The sequence below is a fragment of the Procambarus clarkii genome, chromosome 45 (assembly GCF_040958095.1).
Source record: "Procambarus clarkii isolate CNS0578487 chromosome 45, FALCON_Pclarkii_2.0, whole genome shotgun sequence".
NCBI lineage: Eukaryota > Metazoa > Arthropoda > Malacostraca > Decapoda > Cambaridae > Procambarus > Procambarus clarkii.
The window spans coordinates 32085426-32104342 of record NC_091194.1 but is presented as its reverse complement, the minus strand read 5'-3'; the positions used below and the strand labels follow the sequence as shown (position 1 = coordinate 32104342).

Below are 18917 nucleotides of genomic sequence, written 5' to 3'. Positions count from 1 at the left end.
CTTGCCCTTCAGTTCTGGGAGTCACTTAGTTGCATGTCTTTGCACCTTTTCCAGTTTGTTGATGTGCTTCTTAAGATATGGGTACCACACAACCGCTACATATTCTAGCTTTGGCCTAACAAAAGTCCTGAACAATTTCTTTAGTATATCGCCATCCATGTATTTAAAAGCAAATCTGAAGTTAGAAAGCGTGGCATAGACTCCTCGCACAATATTCTTTATGTGGTCCTCAGGTGATAGTTTTCTATCTAGAACCACCCCTAGATCTCTTTCTTTATCAGAATTGTTTAAAGATTTCTCACATAATATATAGGTTGTGAGGGGTCTATGTTCTCCTATTCCACATTCCATAACATGGCATTTACTAACATTAAATTCCATTTGCCGAGTGGTGCTCCATATACTTATTTTGTCCAGGTCATCTTGAAGAGCATGACAATCATCTAAGTTTCTTATCCTTCCTATTATCTTAGCATTATCAGCAAACATGTTCTTATAATTCTGTGTACCAACTGGTAGGTCATTTATGTAGACAATAAACATCACTGGTGCAAGAACTGAACCCTCTGTGGTACTCCACTTGTGACATTTCTCCTGTCCGATACATTGCCTCTGATCACTGCCCTCATTTTTCTATCAGTCAGAAAATTTTTCATTCATGTTAGAAGCTTACCTGTCACACCTAAAACTGTTTCCAGTTTCCAGAACAACCTCTTATGTGGAACTCTGTCGAAAGCATTTTTTAGGTCCAGATAAATGCAGTCAACCCAACCATCTCTTTCCTGTAATATCTATGTTGGTCGATCATAGAAACTGAGTTATTTCGATACATAGGATCTTCAAGATCGAAAACCATACTGTCTGTCTGATATTATATAATTTCTCTCCAGGTGTTCTACCCATTTAGTTTTAATTATTTTTTTCCAATATTTTGACTATTACACTTGTCAATGATACCGGTCTATAATTAAGGGGGTCTTCCCTGCTTCCACTTTTGTAGATTGGAACTATGTTAGCCGTTTTCCACACATCACCTACAACTCCTGTAAACAGGGATGCCTGAAAAATCAGTTGAAGTGGAATTATGAGCTCAGGTGCACATTCTCCCAGAACATGGTGAAATTCCATCTGAACCAACTGTTTTGTTCTTATTTAGCTCCTTTAGCATTTTTTTCACTTCGTCTCTAGACACCTCTATGTGCTCTATGTTGTTCACTGGAATTCTTATTGTGTGTGTGTGTGTGTGTGTGTGTGTGTGTGTGTGTGTGTGTGTGTGTGTGTGTGTGCGTGTGTGTGTGTGTGTGTGTGTGTGTACTCACCTATATGTACTCACCTATATGTGCTTGCAGGATCGAGTATTGACTCTTGGATCCCGCCTTTCTAGCTATCGGTTGTTTACAGCAATGACTCCTGTCCCATTTCCCTATCATACCTAGTTTTAAAAGTATGAATAGTATTTGCTTCCACAACCTGTTCCCCAAGTGCATTCCATTTTTCTACTACTCTCACGCTAAAAGAAAACTTCCTAACATCTCTGTGACTCATCTGAGTTTCCAGTTTCCACCCATGTCCCCTCGTTCTGTTATTATTACGTGTGAACATTTCATCTATTTCCACTTTGTCAATTCCCCTGAGTATTTTATATGTCCCTATCATATCTCCTCTCTCCCTTCTTTTCTCTAGTGTCGTAAGGTTCAGTTCCTTCAGCCGCTCTTCATATCCCATCCCTCGTAGCTCTGGGACAAGCCTCGTCGCAAACCTCTGAACCTTCTCCAGTTTCTTTATGTGTTTCTTCAGGTGGGGGCTCCATGATGGCGCGGCATACTCTAAGACGGGTCTCACGTAGGCAGTGTAAAGCGCCCTAAAAGCTTCCTCATTTAGGTTTCTGAATGAAGTTCTAATTTTCGCCAGTGTAGAGTACGCTGCTGTCGTTATCCTATTTATATGCGCCTCAGGAGTTAGATTAGGTGTCACATCCACTCCCAGGTCTCTTTCTCGAAACGTTACAGGTAGGCTGTTCCCCTTCATTGTGTACTGTCCCTTTGGTCTCCTGTCACCTGATCCCATTTCCATAACTTTACATTTACTGGTGTTAAACTCCAGTAGCCATTTCCCTGACCATCTCTGCAGCCTGTTTAAGTCCTCTTGGAGGATCCTACAATCCTCGTCTGTCACAACTCTTCTCATTAATTTTGCGTCATCTGCAAACATTGACATGTATGATTCCACTCCTGTAAACATATCATTTACGTAAATTAGAAAGAGGATTGGTCCCAGCACCGATCCTTGAGGTACTCCACTTGTTACTGTTCGCCAGTCCGACTTTTCGCCCCTTACCATTACCCTCTGGCTCCTTCCTGTTAGGTAGTTCTTCACCCATACTAGGGCCTTTCCGCTTACTCCTGCCTGCCTCTCAAGTTTGTATAGCAGTCTCATGTGCGGTACCGTATCAAAGGCCTTTTGGCAGTCAAGAAATATGCAGTCTGCCCAGCCTTCTCTGTCCTGCCTTATCCTTGTTACTTTATGTATGTGTGTGTGTGTGTGTGTGTGTGTGTGTGTGTGTGTGTATGTGTGTACTCACCTAGTTGTACTCACCTAGTTGTGTCTGCATTGACTCTTGGATCCCGCCTTTCGAGCATCGGTTGTTTACAACAATGACTCCTGTCTCATTTCCCTATCATACCTGGTTTTAAAATTATGAATAGTATTTGCTTCCACAACCTGTTCCTGAAGTGCATTCCATTTTCCCACTACTCTCACGCTAAAAGAAAACTTCCTAGCATTTCTGTGACTCATCTGAGTTTCAAGCTTCCATCCATGTCCCCTCGTTCTCTTACTATTCCGTGTGAACATTTCGTCTATGTCCACTCTGTCAATCCCTCTGAGTATCTTATACGTTCCTATCATGTCCCCCCTCTCCCTTCTTCTTTCTAGTGTCGTAAGGCACAGTTCCCTCAGCCGCTCCTCATACCCCATCCCTCGTAGTTTTGGGACGAGTCTCGTTGCAAACCTCTGAAGCTTTTCCAGTTTCATTATATGCTTCTTCAGATGGGGACTCCATGATGAGGCGGCATTTTAGCATCGTCTGCAAACATTGAGAGAAATGAATCGATACCCTCTGGGAGATCATTTACATATATCTGAAACAAAATAGGACCGAGTACAGAGCCTTGTGGGACTCCACTGGTGACTTCATGCCAATTGGAGGTCTCACCCCTCACCGTAACTCTCTGCTTCCTATTGCTTAGATACTCCCTTATCCACTGGAGCACCTTACCAGCTACACCTGCCTGTCTCTCCAGCTTATGTACCAGCCTCTTATGCGGTACTATGTCAAAGGCTTTCCGACAATCCAAGAAAATGCAGTCCACCCAGCCCTCTCTTTCTTGCTTAATCTTTGTCACCTGATCGTAGAATTCTATCAAGCCTGTAAGGCAAGATTTACCCTCCTGAACCCATGTTGGCGATTTGTCACGAAGTCCCTTCTCTCCAGATGTGTTACCAGGATTTTTCTCATGATCTTCTCCATCACCTTGCATGGTATACAAGTCAAGGACACTGGCCTGTAGTTCAGTGCCTCTTGCCTGTCGCCCTTTTTGTATATTGGGACCACATTCGCTGTCTTCCATATTTCTGGTAGGTCTCCCATCTCCAGTGACTTACTATACACTATGGAGAGTGGCAAGCAAAGTGCCTCTGCACACTCTTTCAGTATCCATGGTGAGATCCCATCTGGACCAACAGCCTTTCTAACATCCAGATCCAGCAGGTGTCTCTTGACCTCCTCTCTCGTAATTTCGAACTCTTCCAAGGCCGCCTGGTTTACCTCCCTTTCTCCTAGCACAGTGACCTCACCATGTTCTATTGTGAAGACCTCCTGGAACCTCTTGTTGAGTTCTTCACACACCTCTCTGTCATTCTCTGTATACCTGTCCTCGCCTGTTCGAAGTTTCAATACCTGTTCTTTCACTGTTGTTTTCCTTCTGATGTGACTGTGGAGTAGCTTTGGTTCGGTCTTGGCTTTGTTTGCTATATCATTTTCAAAACTTTTCTCTGCTTCTCTTCTCACCCTGACGTACTCATTCCTGGTTCTCTGGTATCTCTCTCTGTTTTCTGGTGTTCTGTTATTCCGGAAGTTCCTCCACACCCTTTTGTTCAGTTTCTTCGCTTCCATACATGCCCTATTATACCATGGATTCTTCTGGTGCTTCTCGGATTTTTACTTTGGGCCGGGATGAACCTGTTTACTGCCTCCTGACACTTTTGGGTAACATAGTCCATCATACCCTGAACAGACTTATCTCTGAGGTCTGTGTCCCAAGGTATTTCACTTAGGAAACTTCTCATCTGTTCATAATTTCCCTTTCGGTATGCCAGCCTTTTGATTCCTAGTTCTTTTTTGGGGAGATAAGTCCTAGCTCTACCAGGTACTCAAAATTCAATACACTGTGGTCACTCATTCCCAAGGGCGCTTCCATCTTAACTTCTCTTATATCCCATTCATTTAGGGTAAATATCAAATCAAGCATTGCTGGTTCGTTTTCTCCTCTCATTCTTGTTGGTTCTTTGATGTGCTGGCTAAGAAAGTTTCTTGTTGCCACGTCCAGCGCTTAGCCCTCCATGTTTCTGGTCCTCCATGCTGGTCTCTGTTCTTCCAATCTATCTTCCCATGGTTGAAGTCTCCCATAATTAGTAGTCCAGATCCATTCCTGCTAGCAACGAAGCTGCTCTTTCTATTATGTTAATGGTGGCCATGTTGTTTCTATCATATTCCTGTCTAGGTCTTCTGTCATTTGGTGGTGGATTATAAATGACTACGACTATAATTTTTTTCCCTCCATTTGTTACGGTACCTGCTATGTAGTCACTGAAACCTTCACAGCCCTGAATATCCATCTCCTCAAAATCCCCTTCCTTTCTTACCAGCAGAGATACACCACCCCCACCTCTTCCTTCCCTCTCTTTCCTCATAACATAATAGTCCTGTGGGAACACTGCGTTTGTTATCGTTTTCGTGATCTTTGTTTCTGTGAGGGCTATTATGTCTGGGTTTTCCTCTAGTACCCGTTCTCCAAGCTCATTTGCTTTATTTGTAATTCCATCTATGTTAGTGTACATCGCTTTGAGGCTCACTTTCTTCTGTCCCTTCTCAAATCGCCTCCTTGGTGAGTGTTCTGCTGGTGGGGGAGGCTGTTCCATGGGTGTGAGGACCTGTGAGGTGGATAACAGGGTCTCAGAGGATACTGGGATGAGGGGCGGGGGATCCAGTGAAGGGGGAAGGACAGGGAGGGTATGGGGTGAAAAAGGAAGGAGGACGGGAAGGAAAGGGGGGAGGGAGGACTCGGGAGGAGGGGAGGGGTAGAAGGGTGGGGATTAGGTGTGAGGGGGAGGGAGATTTGGCTGAACATTTGAGTGGGGCAGGGAGGGTTTGGGGTAGGGGGGTTTTCTATGCAGAGGAGGGAGGCGGGGTTGTCCTCCCTTCTGGTGTTACTGGGTCGCTGGTTGTGGGTTCCCCCTCGCTTCTGGGGGTGTTGTGTTGGGAGCTGTGACTTTCTGGTTTTCCCCTCTCGCCCTGCGCCTCTTCCTTGCTTCTAACGCCACGGCTCTCTCCTGCCTTGTCATGTCTCTCTGGAGGAATACATTTTTGAATTTTCCCACGTTTTTCAGGGAGCTCTTCCTTGATAGAATCTTCTCCTTTGTGCTCTCGCTTGCAAACACTATCTTTATCATTCGGTCTCTGTCTTTGTTGTACCAAACTAGCCTGAAAACCTTCTCAATGCTATGCTCAGCCCCTTCCATGTCTATAGTGCCTTTAGTACTTCATTCACTGCTGCTTTGTCCTTGTCATTCCACTCTGTCCTATTTGTGCCTTCCTGCTCTTTAATACCCACAGCAACCACTGATCTGTTCCTTTCCAGTAGTTGGCTAGTGGAGCGTGCCGCCTCCTGTGAGGTGGCTGCTTTCATGGCCACCTCCATCACTGCAGTCATTACTTCACAGTTATTTTTTTTTAGTATTTCCGCAAATGTTGCTTTTATTGTGGTATTCTCATCCAAAAAACTATTACCACCTTCTCCCTGGATGGTTTTCTGATTCTCAGCCTCGATATCATTCTCTTTGAGGGCTCTAATCTCCTCCTTTGCTGCTGTCAGCTCTCTTTTCAGATTGCTTATTTCGTTCTTCATTTCCTGCATCATTTCCTGCATCTCACTCTTGAAGTCCTCCAGAAACTGGGCGAACATTTCCTTCATTTCGTCACCTTGGCTCTTCCCTGTTCACCTGGTACCTCTGGCCGCCATGCTTAACCCTGTTCCTATAGTTGTACCGTGATAGGATTTGTCAGGAGGGCAGAACGGGATGGGGGAGGGAGGGAGAGAGAGAGAGGAAGAGAGAGAGAGAGAGAGAGAGAGAGAAGGGAGTGATAAAGGGAGAGATAAATGGGTGGGTGGGGGGGATCCGACCCTTTCACTGAAGTGAGAAGAAAGTGGGAGGGGAGGGGAGGGGGAGGAGATGGAGAGAGAGGAGAGGGAGAGAGATGGAGAGGGAGAGAGCGGGTGAGGGAGAGAACGGGTGAGGGAGAGAGGGGGGAGGTGTGTGTGTATATGTGTGTGTGTGTGTGTGTGTGTATGTGGGCAGAGAGGGAGGGTGGAAGGAAAGAGAGGGAGAGAGAGAGAGAGAGAGAGAGAGAGAGAGAGAGAGAGAGAGGAGAGAGAGAGAGGAGAGAGAGAGAGAGAGAGAGAGAGAGAGGGAGAGCAGGAGAGAGATAGAGAGTGGGAGAGAGAGAGAGTGGGAGAGAGGGAGTGAGAGAGGGAGAGAGGGGGGAGAGACTGGGGAGGGGAAGAGTGTGTGTATGGGCGATGCGGGGGACTGGGAGTGGGGGGGGGGCGGAGATGGCGACCAGGTCAGGTCAGGTCAGATGGGGGGGGATAGTAAGGTCCTGATCTCAGGTGATAATGCCTTTTCCCCTGACTAAACGATTGTGTGTGTGTGTGTGTGTGTGTGTGCGTGTGTGCGTGTTTGTGTGTGGCTGTTTTCGCGTGTGCACACTTGTGTGCGTGTATACGTACGTGGGCGGGCGTGCGTGTATGTGTCAAGATATCCCTTATGCGTTACCTCTGCCTAAATGAGCCATCCTGAGATTTTTAAATATATATGATATCCTGAACAAGAATTTGATAATATTTTACCTCAATCTGTAAACCTGATTAATTGACTAGAGAGGGGGTACACACCAGACTCCTCCAGCTCACACAACCAGATGAGTAAGGACGATGTATGATGACGATGGTTATCCATCGTTGTCTCCCACTAGGTGATTCACTAAGTGCTTATAGATTGATGAGGTCGGTTCTTCTCTGTCTACACAAAGCTCTGGAGTCAGTCACTGTCATTCCACTCTGTCCTATTTGAGCCTTCCTGCTCTTTAATACCCACAGCAACCACTGATCTGTTCCTTTCCAGCAGTTGGCTAGTGGAGTGTGCCGCCTCCTGTGAGGTGGCTGCTTTCATGGCCACCTCCATCACTGCAGTCATTACTTCAGAGTTATTTTTTTTTAGTATTTCCGCAAATGTTGCTTTTATTGTGGCATTCTAATCCAAAAAACTATTACCACCTTCTCCCTGGATGGTTTTCTGATTCTCAGCCTCGATACCATTCTCTTTGAGGACTCTAATCTCCTCCTTTGCTGCTGTCAGCTCTCTTTTCAAGGTTGCTTATTTCGTTCTTCATTTCCTGCATCATTTCTTGCATCTCACTCTTGATGTCCTCCAGAAACTGGGTGAACATTTCCTTCATTTCGTCACCTTGGCTCTTCCCTGTTCCCCTGGTACCTCTGGCTGCCATGCTTGACCCTGTTCCTATAGTTGTACCATGATAGGATTTGTCAGGAGGGCAGAGCGGGATGGGGAAGGGAGGGAGAGAGAGAGAGGAAGAGAGAGAGAAAGAGAGAGTAGGGAGTGATAAAGAGAGAGATAAATGGGTGGGTGGGGGGATCCGACCCTTCCACTGAAGTGAGAAGAAAGTAGAAGGGGAGGGGGGGAGAAGATGGAGAGAGAGGCGGGAGGGAGAGAGGGAGAGAGAGGAGCGGGAGAGAGAACGGGTGAGGGAGAGAGGGGGGGGGGAGGTGTATGGGTGTGTGTGTGTGTGTGTGTGTGTGTGTGTGTGTCTGTGTGTGTGTGTGTGTGTGTGTGTACTCACCTAATTGTGCTTGCGGGGGTTGAGCTTTTGTTGTTTGGTCCCGCCTCTCAACAGTCAATCAACTGGTGTACAGATTCCTGAGCCTACTGGGCTCCATCATATATACATATGAAACTGTGTATTGAGTCAGCCTCCACCACTTCACTACCTACTGCATTTCATTTATTAACTTCTCTGACACTGAAAAAATTCTTTCTAATGTCTCTGTGGCTCATCTGGGTACTAAGTTTCCATTTGTGTCCCCTTGTTCATGTCCCACCCATGCTGAAGAGTTTGTCTTTGCCCACCATTTCAATTCAACCTGGGAATTTTGTAGGTGGTTGTCATGTCTCCCCTTACTCTTCTGTTTTCGAGGAACGTGAGGTTCAGCCCCTTTAGCCTTTCCTTGTACCTCATACCTCTCAGTTCCGGGACGAGCCTGTCTATCATATGTGTGTGTGTGTGTGTGTGTGTGTGTGTGTGTGTGTGTGTGTGTGTGTGTGTGTGTGTGTGTGTGTGTGTGTGTGTGTGTGTGTGTGAGTGTGTGTGTGTGTGTGTGTGTGTGTGTGTGTGTGTGTGTGTGTGTGTATGTGTGTTTGTGTGTGTGTGTACTCACTTAATTGTGCTTGCAGGGGTTGAACTCTGGCTCTTTGGTTCTTCCTCTCAACCGTCAATCAACTGGTGTACAGATTCCTGAGCTTACTGGGCCATGTTATATCTATATTTGAAACCGTGTATGGAGTAAGCCTCCACCACATCACTGCTAATGCATTCCACCTGTTAACTACTCTGATACTGAAAAAGTTCTTTCTAACGTCCCTGTGGCTCATTTGGGTACTCAGTTTCTACCTGTGTCCCCTTTGTTCGCGTACCACCCGTGTTAAATAGTATATTCTTATCTACCCTGTCAATTCCTATGGGAATTTGTAGATGGTGATCATGTTTTCCCTTACTCTTCTGTCTTCAGGTGTCGTGAGATGCATATCACGCAGCCTATCTTCATAACTCATGCCTTTTAGTTCTGGGACTAGCCTAGAGGCATAATTCTGAACTTTTTCCAGCTTCGTCTTGTGCATGACAAGGTACGGGCTCCATTCTGGGGCCGCATACTTCAGAAGTTGTCTTACATATGTGGTATACAAGGTTCTAAATGATTCCTTATACAGGTTCCTAAAGGCAGTTCTGCAGATGTAATTCATTTTATGTGTGCTTCAGGAAACAGGTTTGGTTTGATATCAACTCCTAGATCTTTCTCTCTGTCGGTTTCATGACGTACTTCATTTCCTGTTCTGTATCCTGTGTCTGGCCTCCTGTTTCCACCGCCTAGTTTTATTACCTTGCATTTTCTTGGGTTGAACTTTAGTAGCCATATGTTGGACCATTCATTCAGTCTATCTAGGTCATCTTGCAGCCTTCTACTATCATCCTCTGTTTCAATCCTCCTCATAATTTTGGCATCATCAGCAAACAGTGCGAGGAACGATTCTATACCCTCTGGGAGATCATTTACATATATTAGAAACAGTATGGGTCCTAGGTCTGACCTCTGTGGGACTCCACTGGTGACGTCTCGCCAATCTGAGACCTCACCCCTCACACTGACTCGTTGTCTTCTGTGCTTAGGTATTCTCCTATCCAATGGAGTACTTTCCCTTTCACTCCTGCCTGCATCTCCAGCTTTTTTACTAGCCTCTTGTGTAGTACTTTATCAAAAAGTTTCTGGCAATCTAAAAATATGCAGTCTGCCCGTTCCTCTCTCTCTTGCCTGATTTTTGTCGCCTGGTCGTACAATTCATTTAATCCTGTGAGGCAGGACTTGCCTTGCCCGAATCCATGCTGATGCTGGGTTACAAAGTTCTTTCGCTCCAGATGTTCCACTAGCTTTTTTCGCACAATCTTCTGCATGGTATGCTGGTTAGGGACACTGGCTTGTTGTTCAGTGCCTCCTGTCTATCCCCCTTCTTGCATATACGGGACTACTGTGTGGGTGTGTGTGTGTGTATAGGTGTGATTTGTGCTTAGTGGATCATGCTGTTTGCTCTGGAACCCCGCATTTCTAACAGTCGGTTGTCGAACGTACTGACTTTCGACCTATTTCTCTCTTATCATACTAAATATATCTCGTGCTCTTTCTCTCTCTCTCTCTCTCTCTCTCTCTCTCTCTCTCTCTCTCTCTCTCTCTCTCTCTCTCTCTCTCTCTCTCTCTCTCTCTCTCTCTCTCTCTCTCTCTCTCTCTCTCTCTCTCTCTCTCTCTCTCTCTCTCTCTCTCTCTCTCTCTCTCTCTCTCTCTCTCTCTCTCTCTCTCTCTCTCTCTCTCTCTCTCTCTTTCTCTCTCTCTCTCTCTCTCTACCTCCCTCCTCTTCACCTTTAGCTACAACATTTTAACTTAGCGCACCTCGCACTGCACCTTGGACAGCATTAAACACGTTATGAGGGGACTCATTATAACATAATGAGTCCCCTGCTGAATGTTGCAGATTAGGATGCTATTGAGCGCACGATCCGCAATGATTAAGCACTCCTCTCCGCCATCATCAGTAATCCCTCACCTGATGATTCCTTCAAGATTATGCCCAAGATTGTAATTGAGATTGCAGCGACACTTATCAGGGTCACTTCCTTCCTTCCTTCCTTTCTTCCTTCCCAGCAAATTAATTCATCCACCCTTCTTCCCTTTCTTCTTTTTATTACCACTCACAATTACTGATGTAATCCTCATCATTACTCTGGACAGAATTTGTATTAAATATTTTCAGTTTACTGAATGTCTTGATGGATAATAACTTGTTCGGATACAATAAATCTCTTCGATTATTTTAGTTAAGACACAGCGCTGTATGATGCCCGGTGCTGATGGCATGAGTAACGACTTCGTTCCTGGTGTATGTAGTCATTAAGATAGTATGAGTTTGATTATATTTATTCATACATCGGCCTACATTTAAATATCTCGGCTGAAAATAGTTTTTGAAAAAAAAGAACTCTTAACCGAATATTTGGGTGGAAAGCTTGAAGCATGTTGAGGATTGAGCAAGATTGAGGGCGGCAGCTGCATATGTAGCGTGCAGGCAAGTGACCCGGGGCAGGCCAGTGTCCCGGGGCAGGCCAGTGTCCCGGGGCAGGCTGGTGTCCTGGGGCTGGCCAGTGTCCCGGGGAAGGCCAGTATCCCAGGGAAGGCTTGTGTCCCAGGGCAGGCTGGTGTCCCAGGGCAGGCTGGTGTCCCAGGGCAGGCTGGTGTCCCAGGGCAGGCTGGTGTCCCAGGGCAGGCTGGTGTCCCAGGGCAGGCCAGTGTCCCGGGGCAGGCCAGTGTCCCGGGGCAGGCTGGTGTCCTGGGGCTGGCCAGTGTCCCGGGGAAGGCCAGTATCCCAGGGAAGGCTTGTGTCCCAGGGCAGGCTGGTGTCCAAGGGCAGGCTGGTGTCCCAGGGCAGGCTGGTGTCCCAGGGCAGGCTGGTGTCCCAGGGCAGGCTGGTGTCCCAGGGCAGGCCAGTGTCCCGGGGCAGGCCAGTGTCCCGGGGCAGGCTGGTGTCCTGGGGCTGGCCAGTGTCCCGGGGAAGGCCAGTATCCCAGGGAAGGCTTGTGTCCCAGGGCAGGCAGGTGTCCCAGGGCAGGCTGGTGTCCCAGGGCAGGCTGGTGTCCCAGGGCAGGCTGGTGTCCTAGGGCAGGCTGGTGTCCCAGGGCAGGCCAGTGTCCCGGGGCAGGCTGGTGTCCCAATGCAGGCCAATGTCCCGGGGCAGGCCAGTGTCCCGAGGCAGGCTGGGGGTCCCGGGGCAGGCTGGTGTCCCGGTGCAGGTCAGTGTCCCGGGGCAGGCCAGTGGTATGGGGCAGGCTGGTGTCCCGGGGCAGGCCAGTATCCAGGGGCAGGCTGGTGTCCCGGTGCAAGCAGTGTCCCGGGGCAGGCTAGTGTCCCGGGGCAGGCTGGTGTCCCGCGGTAGGTCAGTGTCCCGGGGCAGGCCAGTGTCCCAGGACAGGCCAATGTCCCGAGGCAGGCCAGTGTCCCGGGGCAGGCCAGTGTCCCAGGCCAGGCTGGTCTCCCAGGGCAGGCCGGTGTCCCAGGGCAGGCCAGTGTCCCGGGGCAGGCTGGTGTCCCGGGGCAGGCCAGTATCCAGGGGCCGGCTGGTGTCCCGGTGCAAGTCAGTGTCCCAGGGCAGGCCAGTGTCCCGGATCAGGCTGGTGTCCCGGGCCAGGCCAGTGTCCAGGGGCAGGCCAGTTACGCTGGGCAGATCAGTGTCAAAGGGCAGGCCGGTGTCCCGGGGCAGGCTTGTGTCCCAGGGCAGGTCAGTGTCCCGGGGCAGGCCAGTGTCCCAGGGCAGGCCGGTGTCTCAGGGTGTTACGGCCCTCTCGGGTCGCAACCAGGTTCTTACTCTGATGTTGCTAGAGGAAGGGTATCCGGCCCCAAGCTAGTAGTGGCTTTCAAGGGAAGAGATCCGTAACGCAAGTAAATTAAAGGGGAAGGGAAATAAAGTAAAAAACTTAATAATATAATTACCGTCACCAATAAATATATATATAAAAGGTTACACAAGGGGGGGGTATAAACACTGTTATCTACAAAGTAGTCTTCTTCTGAAGACGCAGAGTGTTCTACGGTGCTCACGATGCTAAGCTCTTGGTGCTCTTGTGGCATTACGATGAATCCTTTGATCCGCTCGAGTCTACCCTGGCCACAGGCCAGCCAAATCACAGTTCCACTGGGGGCACCGTCGTGGAGGCCATCAACCACAAGTCCAGCCGGTAGCTGGCAGGTTCTAATCAGCGACGCTGGTTAGGCCATCCCACGATCGATACTAAGGTCGCGAACCCTAGTCAGGAGCCTCGTGTGATCCCACAGACCACTCTCCTTGCCACAACACCCCAGTGGTTAAGCGACTCCACCAGTCAGTCCCGGGTACTACAATCCCTCAACTGCCACATCACAGGCAGGGTAACACCACAGTGTTCATCGGGGGGGCGACTCACAGCTGCTGCAGCAAACACTTGGAGACAAGTCGGCTGCCTTGGGTAGACTGATCCACTGTCCGATTCAGCAGTCCCAGGTCGACTCTGTAATCAGACACGTCATCAGTAATAGACACACTCTAGGGCACGTCACTTACCGGCTCAGACCCAAACGCCCACCTATCCACTCCCTAGATGGCGTTGCTGTCTGAGCGCCACCTCACCAGAGGTCAGCAGCGGCTGTGTTATGAGCTGATTAGGACGGGAAACTAGCCCTTGTGGCTGGTATTTCCTGTCCTCACTTGATGGCGCCGTCCATTTGGAGAGGGTTTCGGGAGCTGACCCACAGATGGCGTGGTCGTCACTGCTCCGTGCTCGGACGTTGGGCTCGGGTCCGTAACACCTCCCCACCAAAAAGAATTTGGTTTGGGGTTCTAAAAAGAGAAACACAAACCAAATTAGTACGGGGGCACAACTCCAAATGGACTCACGTACACTATAAACTGGAGTGATGAGGCTGTCTTGTCCACAGATCTGTACTACTGGGGAACTCTCGCACAAAGGAAACTTGCAGATGTAAGACAATGACCTGCCTGATGTACTTTTCCACACCTCCGCCGAGATGTTAATCCGGAGCATAATCTCACCTCTCTCGAGTAAGGATTGGTGTAGACACGATCTGGGGCGACTCGACACTTACCTGTGTCGTGGCACCGATGATGGCTGGTCACAGACGGCATTTCTAGTACCGGTCCGGTAGTCCTTCGGGGAGACGGGAACCTGGAATACAGGGGTCTGATAATTTAGAGTAACAGCGATAGTTAAATCAGTACTCACAGCATACTCCTCTACTAGGCCCACACCTAGTCTCAACAGGGCTGCTCGTACATCGAGGATGGCATTTGCTCTGCCACCGTCAGGTCGACCAACGTTCTGTATAACGCTGCATTTAGGCTCAGCAATCACGCGGGGGGTGTCAACCTGTTGGAAACAGTCACTCATATTATCATCTCTCGTACCTCCTGTATCTACCATCACCTTCCAGGTCCCTTCTTCGACTGCAACACTCACTGTGCACGTCTCCAATACCTGGGACCTCTTCACGATGTTCATGGGAGCCATCATCTGTCGGGTCGTCCACTGGTCCTTACTGAGAACACACACGAGAATAAAACAAAATACCGCTAAGAGACATGGGGCCCACTGAGGGATAAGCTTCTTGAGCCTGTAATGTCCATAGCCGGCTACATCCATTAGCCTGGTTTGGACCAAAGAGGGCACTAAAACCTTCGCACATACCTCACATACCTCCGACGTCTGGGGAATCTCTGGCCGGTTCAAAGAACGCTGTGCTTTGCCATACCGCAAGTACTCATCTGCCTTTGCTCCAGACTCGTTGGTATCCGTGGGTCCTTGTACACGAGACCTCTCTTCTCGCTCAGTCTCTTCTGCCATCGTAACCTCATGTTCCTTATCGGGAGAAGAATCTGGAGACTCTGCTAGAGAACTGTAGACTCTGTCATCAATCTGTAGGCGAGAGGAAGGATTAAACATTTTATTTTCCGGGTCTGTTCGTACCTGGATATTACCAACGCCTGCCGTTACCTCGGACCTTGCTGTTCTGGCTGACTCGTCCGCGACCTTGGGATGATTGTTGCTCCAATCTGTCACCAAGTCGTTGGCTAGTATCACGTCAATCCCAGCTATAGGGAGGGTATCGACTACTGTCAACGCACATGTGCCGCTGAAGTAAGGCGAGTCGAGATGTATCGGCACTAAGGGGGCGACATACTGCGTCCTGGGAAACCCAACCAGGATAACCTTTTGTCTCCCGTCTACTCTCACTCTCTCGGGTAACGAGTCTCTCACGATCAGGGACTGGGCTGCTCCACTATCTCTGAGCACTACTACTGATCTACCAGTATGATCACTCGTTACATACCCGCTTGAAGTGTGAGGGGAAAACAATCTTAGTCCTTCCTGAGTAGTCATAGACTGGCTTCCTTCTGGTGGTGTTACACAGCTCATCAACATCACCTCCCTACGAGCGCCGCTACCTCTTCTGCCTGGGCACATAGCAGCTACATGCCCTTTCTGCCCACAAGTCCAGCACACCATATTCCTCCTCGGACTCCGGTGTTTAGGACTGCTAGGACTAGTCCTTCGAGGGCTACTTGCGGGCGTCTTCTCAGCGCTTCGTGGGACGGGTCTCTCCTCTTCCTGATGAGGTTTGTCAAACCGGCATTGGTAATTCCTCGGGACGTACTTAGCAGAAGGCCTGTGCGTCAGGATGTATTCCTTAGCCATGGTGGCTGCCGCACTCAAGGTTTCTACCTGTTGTTCCTCTAAGTACGTCTTCAGGTCTCCAGACAAACAATCCTTGAAGTCCTCTAACAGTATGAGCTGCTCGAGGTCTTCTTTGGTCTCCACCTTTCGAGAGGCACACCATTCCTGGAAAAGTCGCTCCTTGATAGTGGCGAATTCGGTGAAAGTGTGCTCTGAGGTCTTTTTCAGGTTCCTGAACTTCTGCATGTAAGCCTCAGGTACCAATTGGTACGCCATGAGCACGACCTTCTTCACCTTGTCATAATCGCCGGAGTCGTCAAGGGACAACGGGGAGTAAGCGATTTGGGCCTTCCCAGTCAAGACTGACTGTATCATGATGGCCCAATTCTCCCTTGGCCACTCCAAAGAGGCCGCGACTTTCTCGAAGGCCGCGAAGAACTTCGACACTTCCTTCTCATTGAATTTGGGGACCATTTTGATGTTCCTCACCGGATCGAAAATACTTGTTTCCATTCTTTGCCTCCCACCACCTAACCGCAATACTTCAAGTTCATGTTGTCTCTGTCTTTCTTTTTCTTCTCTCTCTCTCGCTGTTTCTCTTCTCTTTCTCGTTCTTCTTTTTCTCGTTTCTCTTCTCTTCCTCGCTCTTCTCTTTCTCTTTCTCGTTTCTCTTCTCTTTCTCGCTGTTCTTTTCTTCCTTCTAATTCTAAACGCCTCATCTCCAATTCCTTTTCTAGTCTCTCTCTTTCCATTTCTAATTTCTTATCTTCTCTCTCTCGCTTTCTCTTCTCTCTCTTTAGCGATTTCTAGCTTTTTCCATTCTATTTCACGGTGGATCTCTAGTTCACGCATTTTCACAGTAAGTAAACTTATATCCAGTTCACTCTCATCACTTTCGACATCACTGCTCTTACCTTCCTTATCAGTGGAAGCCATTTCCTCACCTTCTTTTATACTATGTGCTTCACTTTCCTTTTTCTCCTCGGCCTTCAAGTGTTTGTGAACCTTGGACAAGATCTCCACACGGAATCACTGGCACGTATCTTGATCTCCAGGTAGGCACTTACTAGTACGAGTTCCTGTTTCCCCAGATATTTTAATCTGGCAAGACAGTCCTCCCTGTTCAGAAAGGCCTGAACATCATCTAGATCATCGATGGTCGCTTTTTCTGCCATTGTCACAGATGGAACACTTAGCACTTAACACACCGCTTCACTTTAGCACTTAACGCACCGAGCACTGTTCTACGTCAATATTGCACTTTATCGCACCAAACACTGCACTTGCCAATATTGCACGTAATTACTCCGGGCACCGCGCTACACAATATTGCACTTAATCACAGCGAGCAAATCACTCTACAATATTGCACTGAACCACACCGAGCTCCGCACTACACAATATTGCACTTAATCACAGTGAACACCGCACTGCACAATATTGCACTTAGTCACTCCGAGCACCGCACAGGACGTATAACGTCCTAATAGTCACACACAGGGGGAATTCTTTACAGGGATTACGCCACTTCACCACCCCTGTCAAACATACTTGACAAGGGGTCGGATCCTGCTGGGGATGCCAATTATGTTACGGTCCTCTCGGGTCGCAACCGGGTTCTTACTCTGATGTTGCTAGAGGAAAGGTATCCGGCCCCAAGCTAGTAGTGGCTTTCAAGGGATGAGATCCGTAATGCAAGTAAATTAAAGGGGAAGGGAAATAAAGTAAAAAACTTAATAATATAATAACTGTCACCAATAAATATATATATAAAAGGTTACACAAGGGGGGGGTATAAACACTGTTATCTACAAAGTAGTCTTCTTCTGAAGACGCGGAGTGTTCTACGGTGCTCACGATGCTAAGCTCTTGGTGCTCTTGTGGCCTTACGATGAATCCTTTGATCCGCTCGAGTCTACCCTGGCCACAGGCCAGCCAAATCACAGTTCCACTGGGGGCACCGTCCTGGAGGCCATCAACCACAAGTCCAGCCGGTAGCTGGCAGGTTCTAATGAGCGACGCTGGTTAGGCCACCCCGCGATCGATACTAAGGTCGCGAACCCTAGTCAGGAGCCTCGTGTGATCCCACAGACCACTCTCCTTGCCACAACACCCCAGTGGTTAAGCGTATCCACCAGTCAGTCCAGGGTACTACAATCCCTCAACTGCCACGTCACAGGCAGGGTAACACCACAGTGTTCATCCGGGGGGCGACTCACAGCTGCTGCAGCAAACACTTGGAGACAAGTCGGCTGCCTTGGGTAGACTGATCCACTGTCCGATTCAGCAGTCCCAGGTCAACTCTGTAATCAGACACGTCATCAGTAATAGAGACACTCTAGGGCACGTCACTTACCGGCTCAGACCCAAACGCCCACCTATCCACTCCCTAGATGGCATTGCTGTCTGAGCGCCACCTCACCAGAGGTCAGCAGCGGCTGTGTTATGAGCTGATTAGGACGGGAAACTAGCCCTTGTGGCTGGTATTTCCTGTCCTCACTTGATGGCGCCGTCCATTTGGAGAGGGTTTCGGGAGCTGACCCACAGATGGCGTGGTCGTCACTGCTCCGTGCTCGGACGTTGGGCTCGGGTCCGTAACACAGGGCAGGCTGGTGTACAGGGGCAGGCTGGTGTCCCGGGGCAGGCCGGTGTCCCAGGGCAAGCTGGTGTCTGAGGGCAGGCCAGTGTCCCGGGGCAGGCTGGTGTCCCAATGCAGGCCAATGTCCCAAGGCAGGCCAGTGTCCCGGGGCAGGCCAGTGTCCCAGGGCAGGCTGGTGTCCCGGGAAACGCTCGTGTCCCAGGGCAGGCCAGTGTCCCAGGGCAGGCCAGTGTCCCAGGGCAGGCTGGTCTCCCGGGGCAGGCCGGTGTCCCGGGGCAGGCTGGTGTCCCAATGCAGGCCAATATCCCGGGGCAGGCCAGTTTCCTGGGGCAGGCCGATGTCCTGGGACAAGCCAGTATCCCGGGGCAGGTCAGTGTCCTGGGGCTGGCAAGTGTCCCGGGGCAGGCCAGTGTCCGTCCAGGGCAAGCCAGTGTCCCGAAGCAGACCAGTATCCCGGATCAGGCCGATGTCCTGGGACAGGCCGGTGTCGCGGGGCAGGCCAGTGTCCTGGGGCAGGATGGTGTTCTGGTGAAGCCAGTGTCCCGGAGCAGGCCAATGTCCCGGGGCAGACCAGTGTACCAGAGCAGGCCGATGTCATGAAGCAGGCCAATGTCCCAGAGCAGGCCAATGTCCCGCAGCTGGCCAATGACCCGGGGCAGGCCAGTGTCCAGAGGCAGGCCAGTGTCCCGAGGCTGGCTGGTGTCCGGGAGCAGGCTGGTTTCCCGGTACAGGTCAGTGTCCCGGGACAGGTCAGTGTCCCGGAGCAGGCCAGTTTCCAGGGGCAGGCTGGTGTCCCGGTGCAGGTCAGTGTCCCGGGGCAGGCCAGTGTCCCGGAAAAGGCTGGTGTCCCGGGGCCGGCCAGTGTCCAGGGGCAAGCTCGTGACCCGGGGCAGACCAGTGTCCCAGAGCAGGCCAGTGTCC

At 49.7% G+C, this 18917-nt stretch overlaps 1 protein-coding gene across 1 annotated transcript in view; it reads right to left on the bottom strand.

The window, feature by feature from the left end:
- The window catches only part of LOC138350331 (myb-like protein X), a 165753-nt gene that overhangs the window by 36988 nt on the left and 109848 nt on the right, over positions 1-18917 (bottom strand). Inside the window, exons 4-5 of the mRNA XM_069300957.1 lie at positions 16256-16402; positions 14420-14638 (exon numbers count right to left, since the gene is read on the bottom strand). Of these exons, the coding sequence (XP_069157058.1) occupies positions 14420-14638; positions 16256-16402 (366 nt within the window). The remainder of the gene's footprint in view (positions 1-14419; positions 14639-16255; positions 16403-18917) is intronic.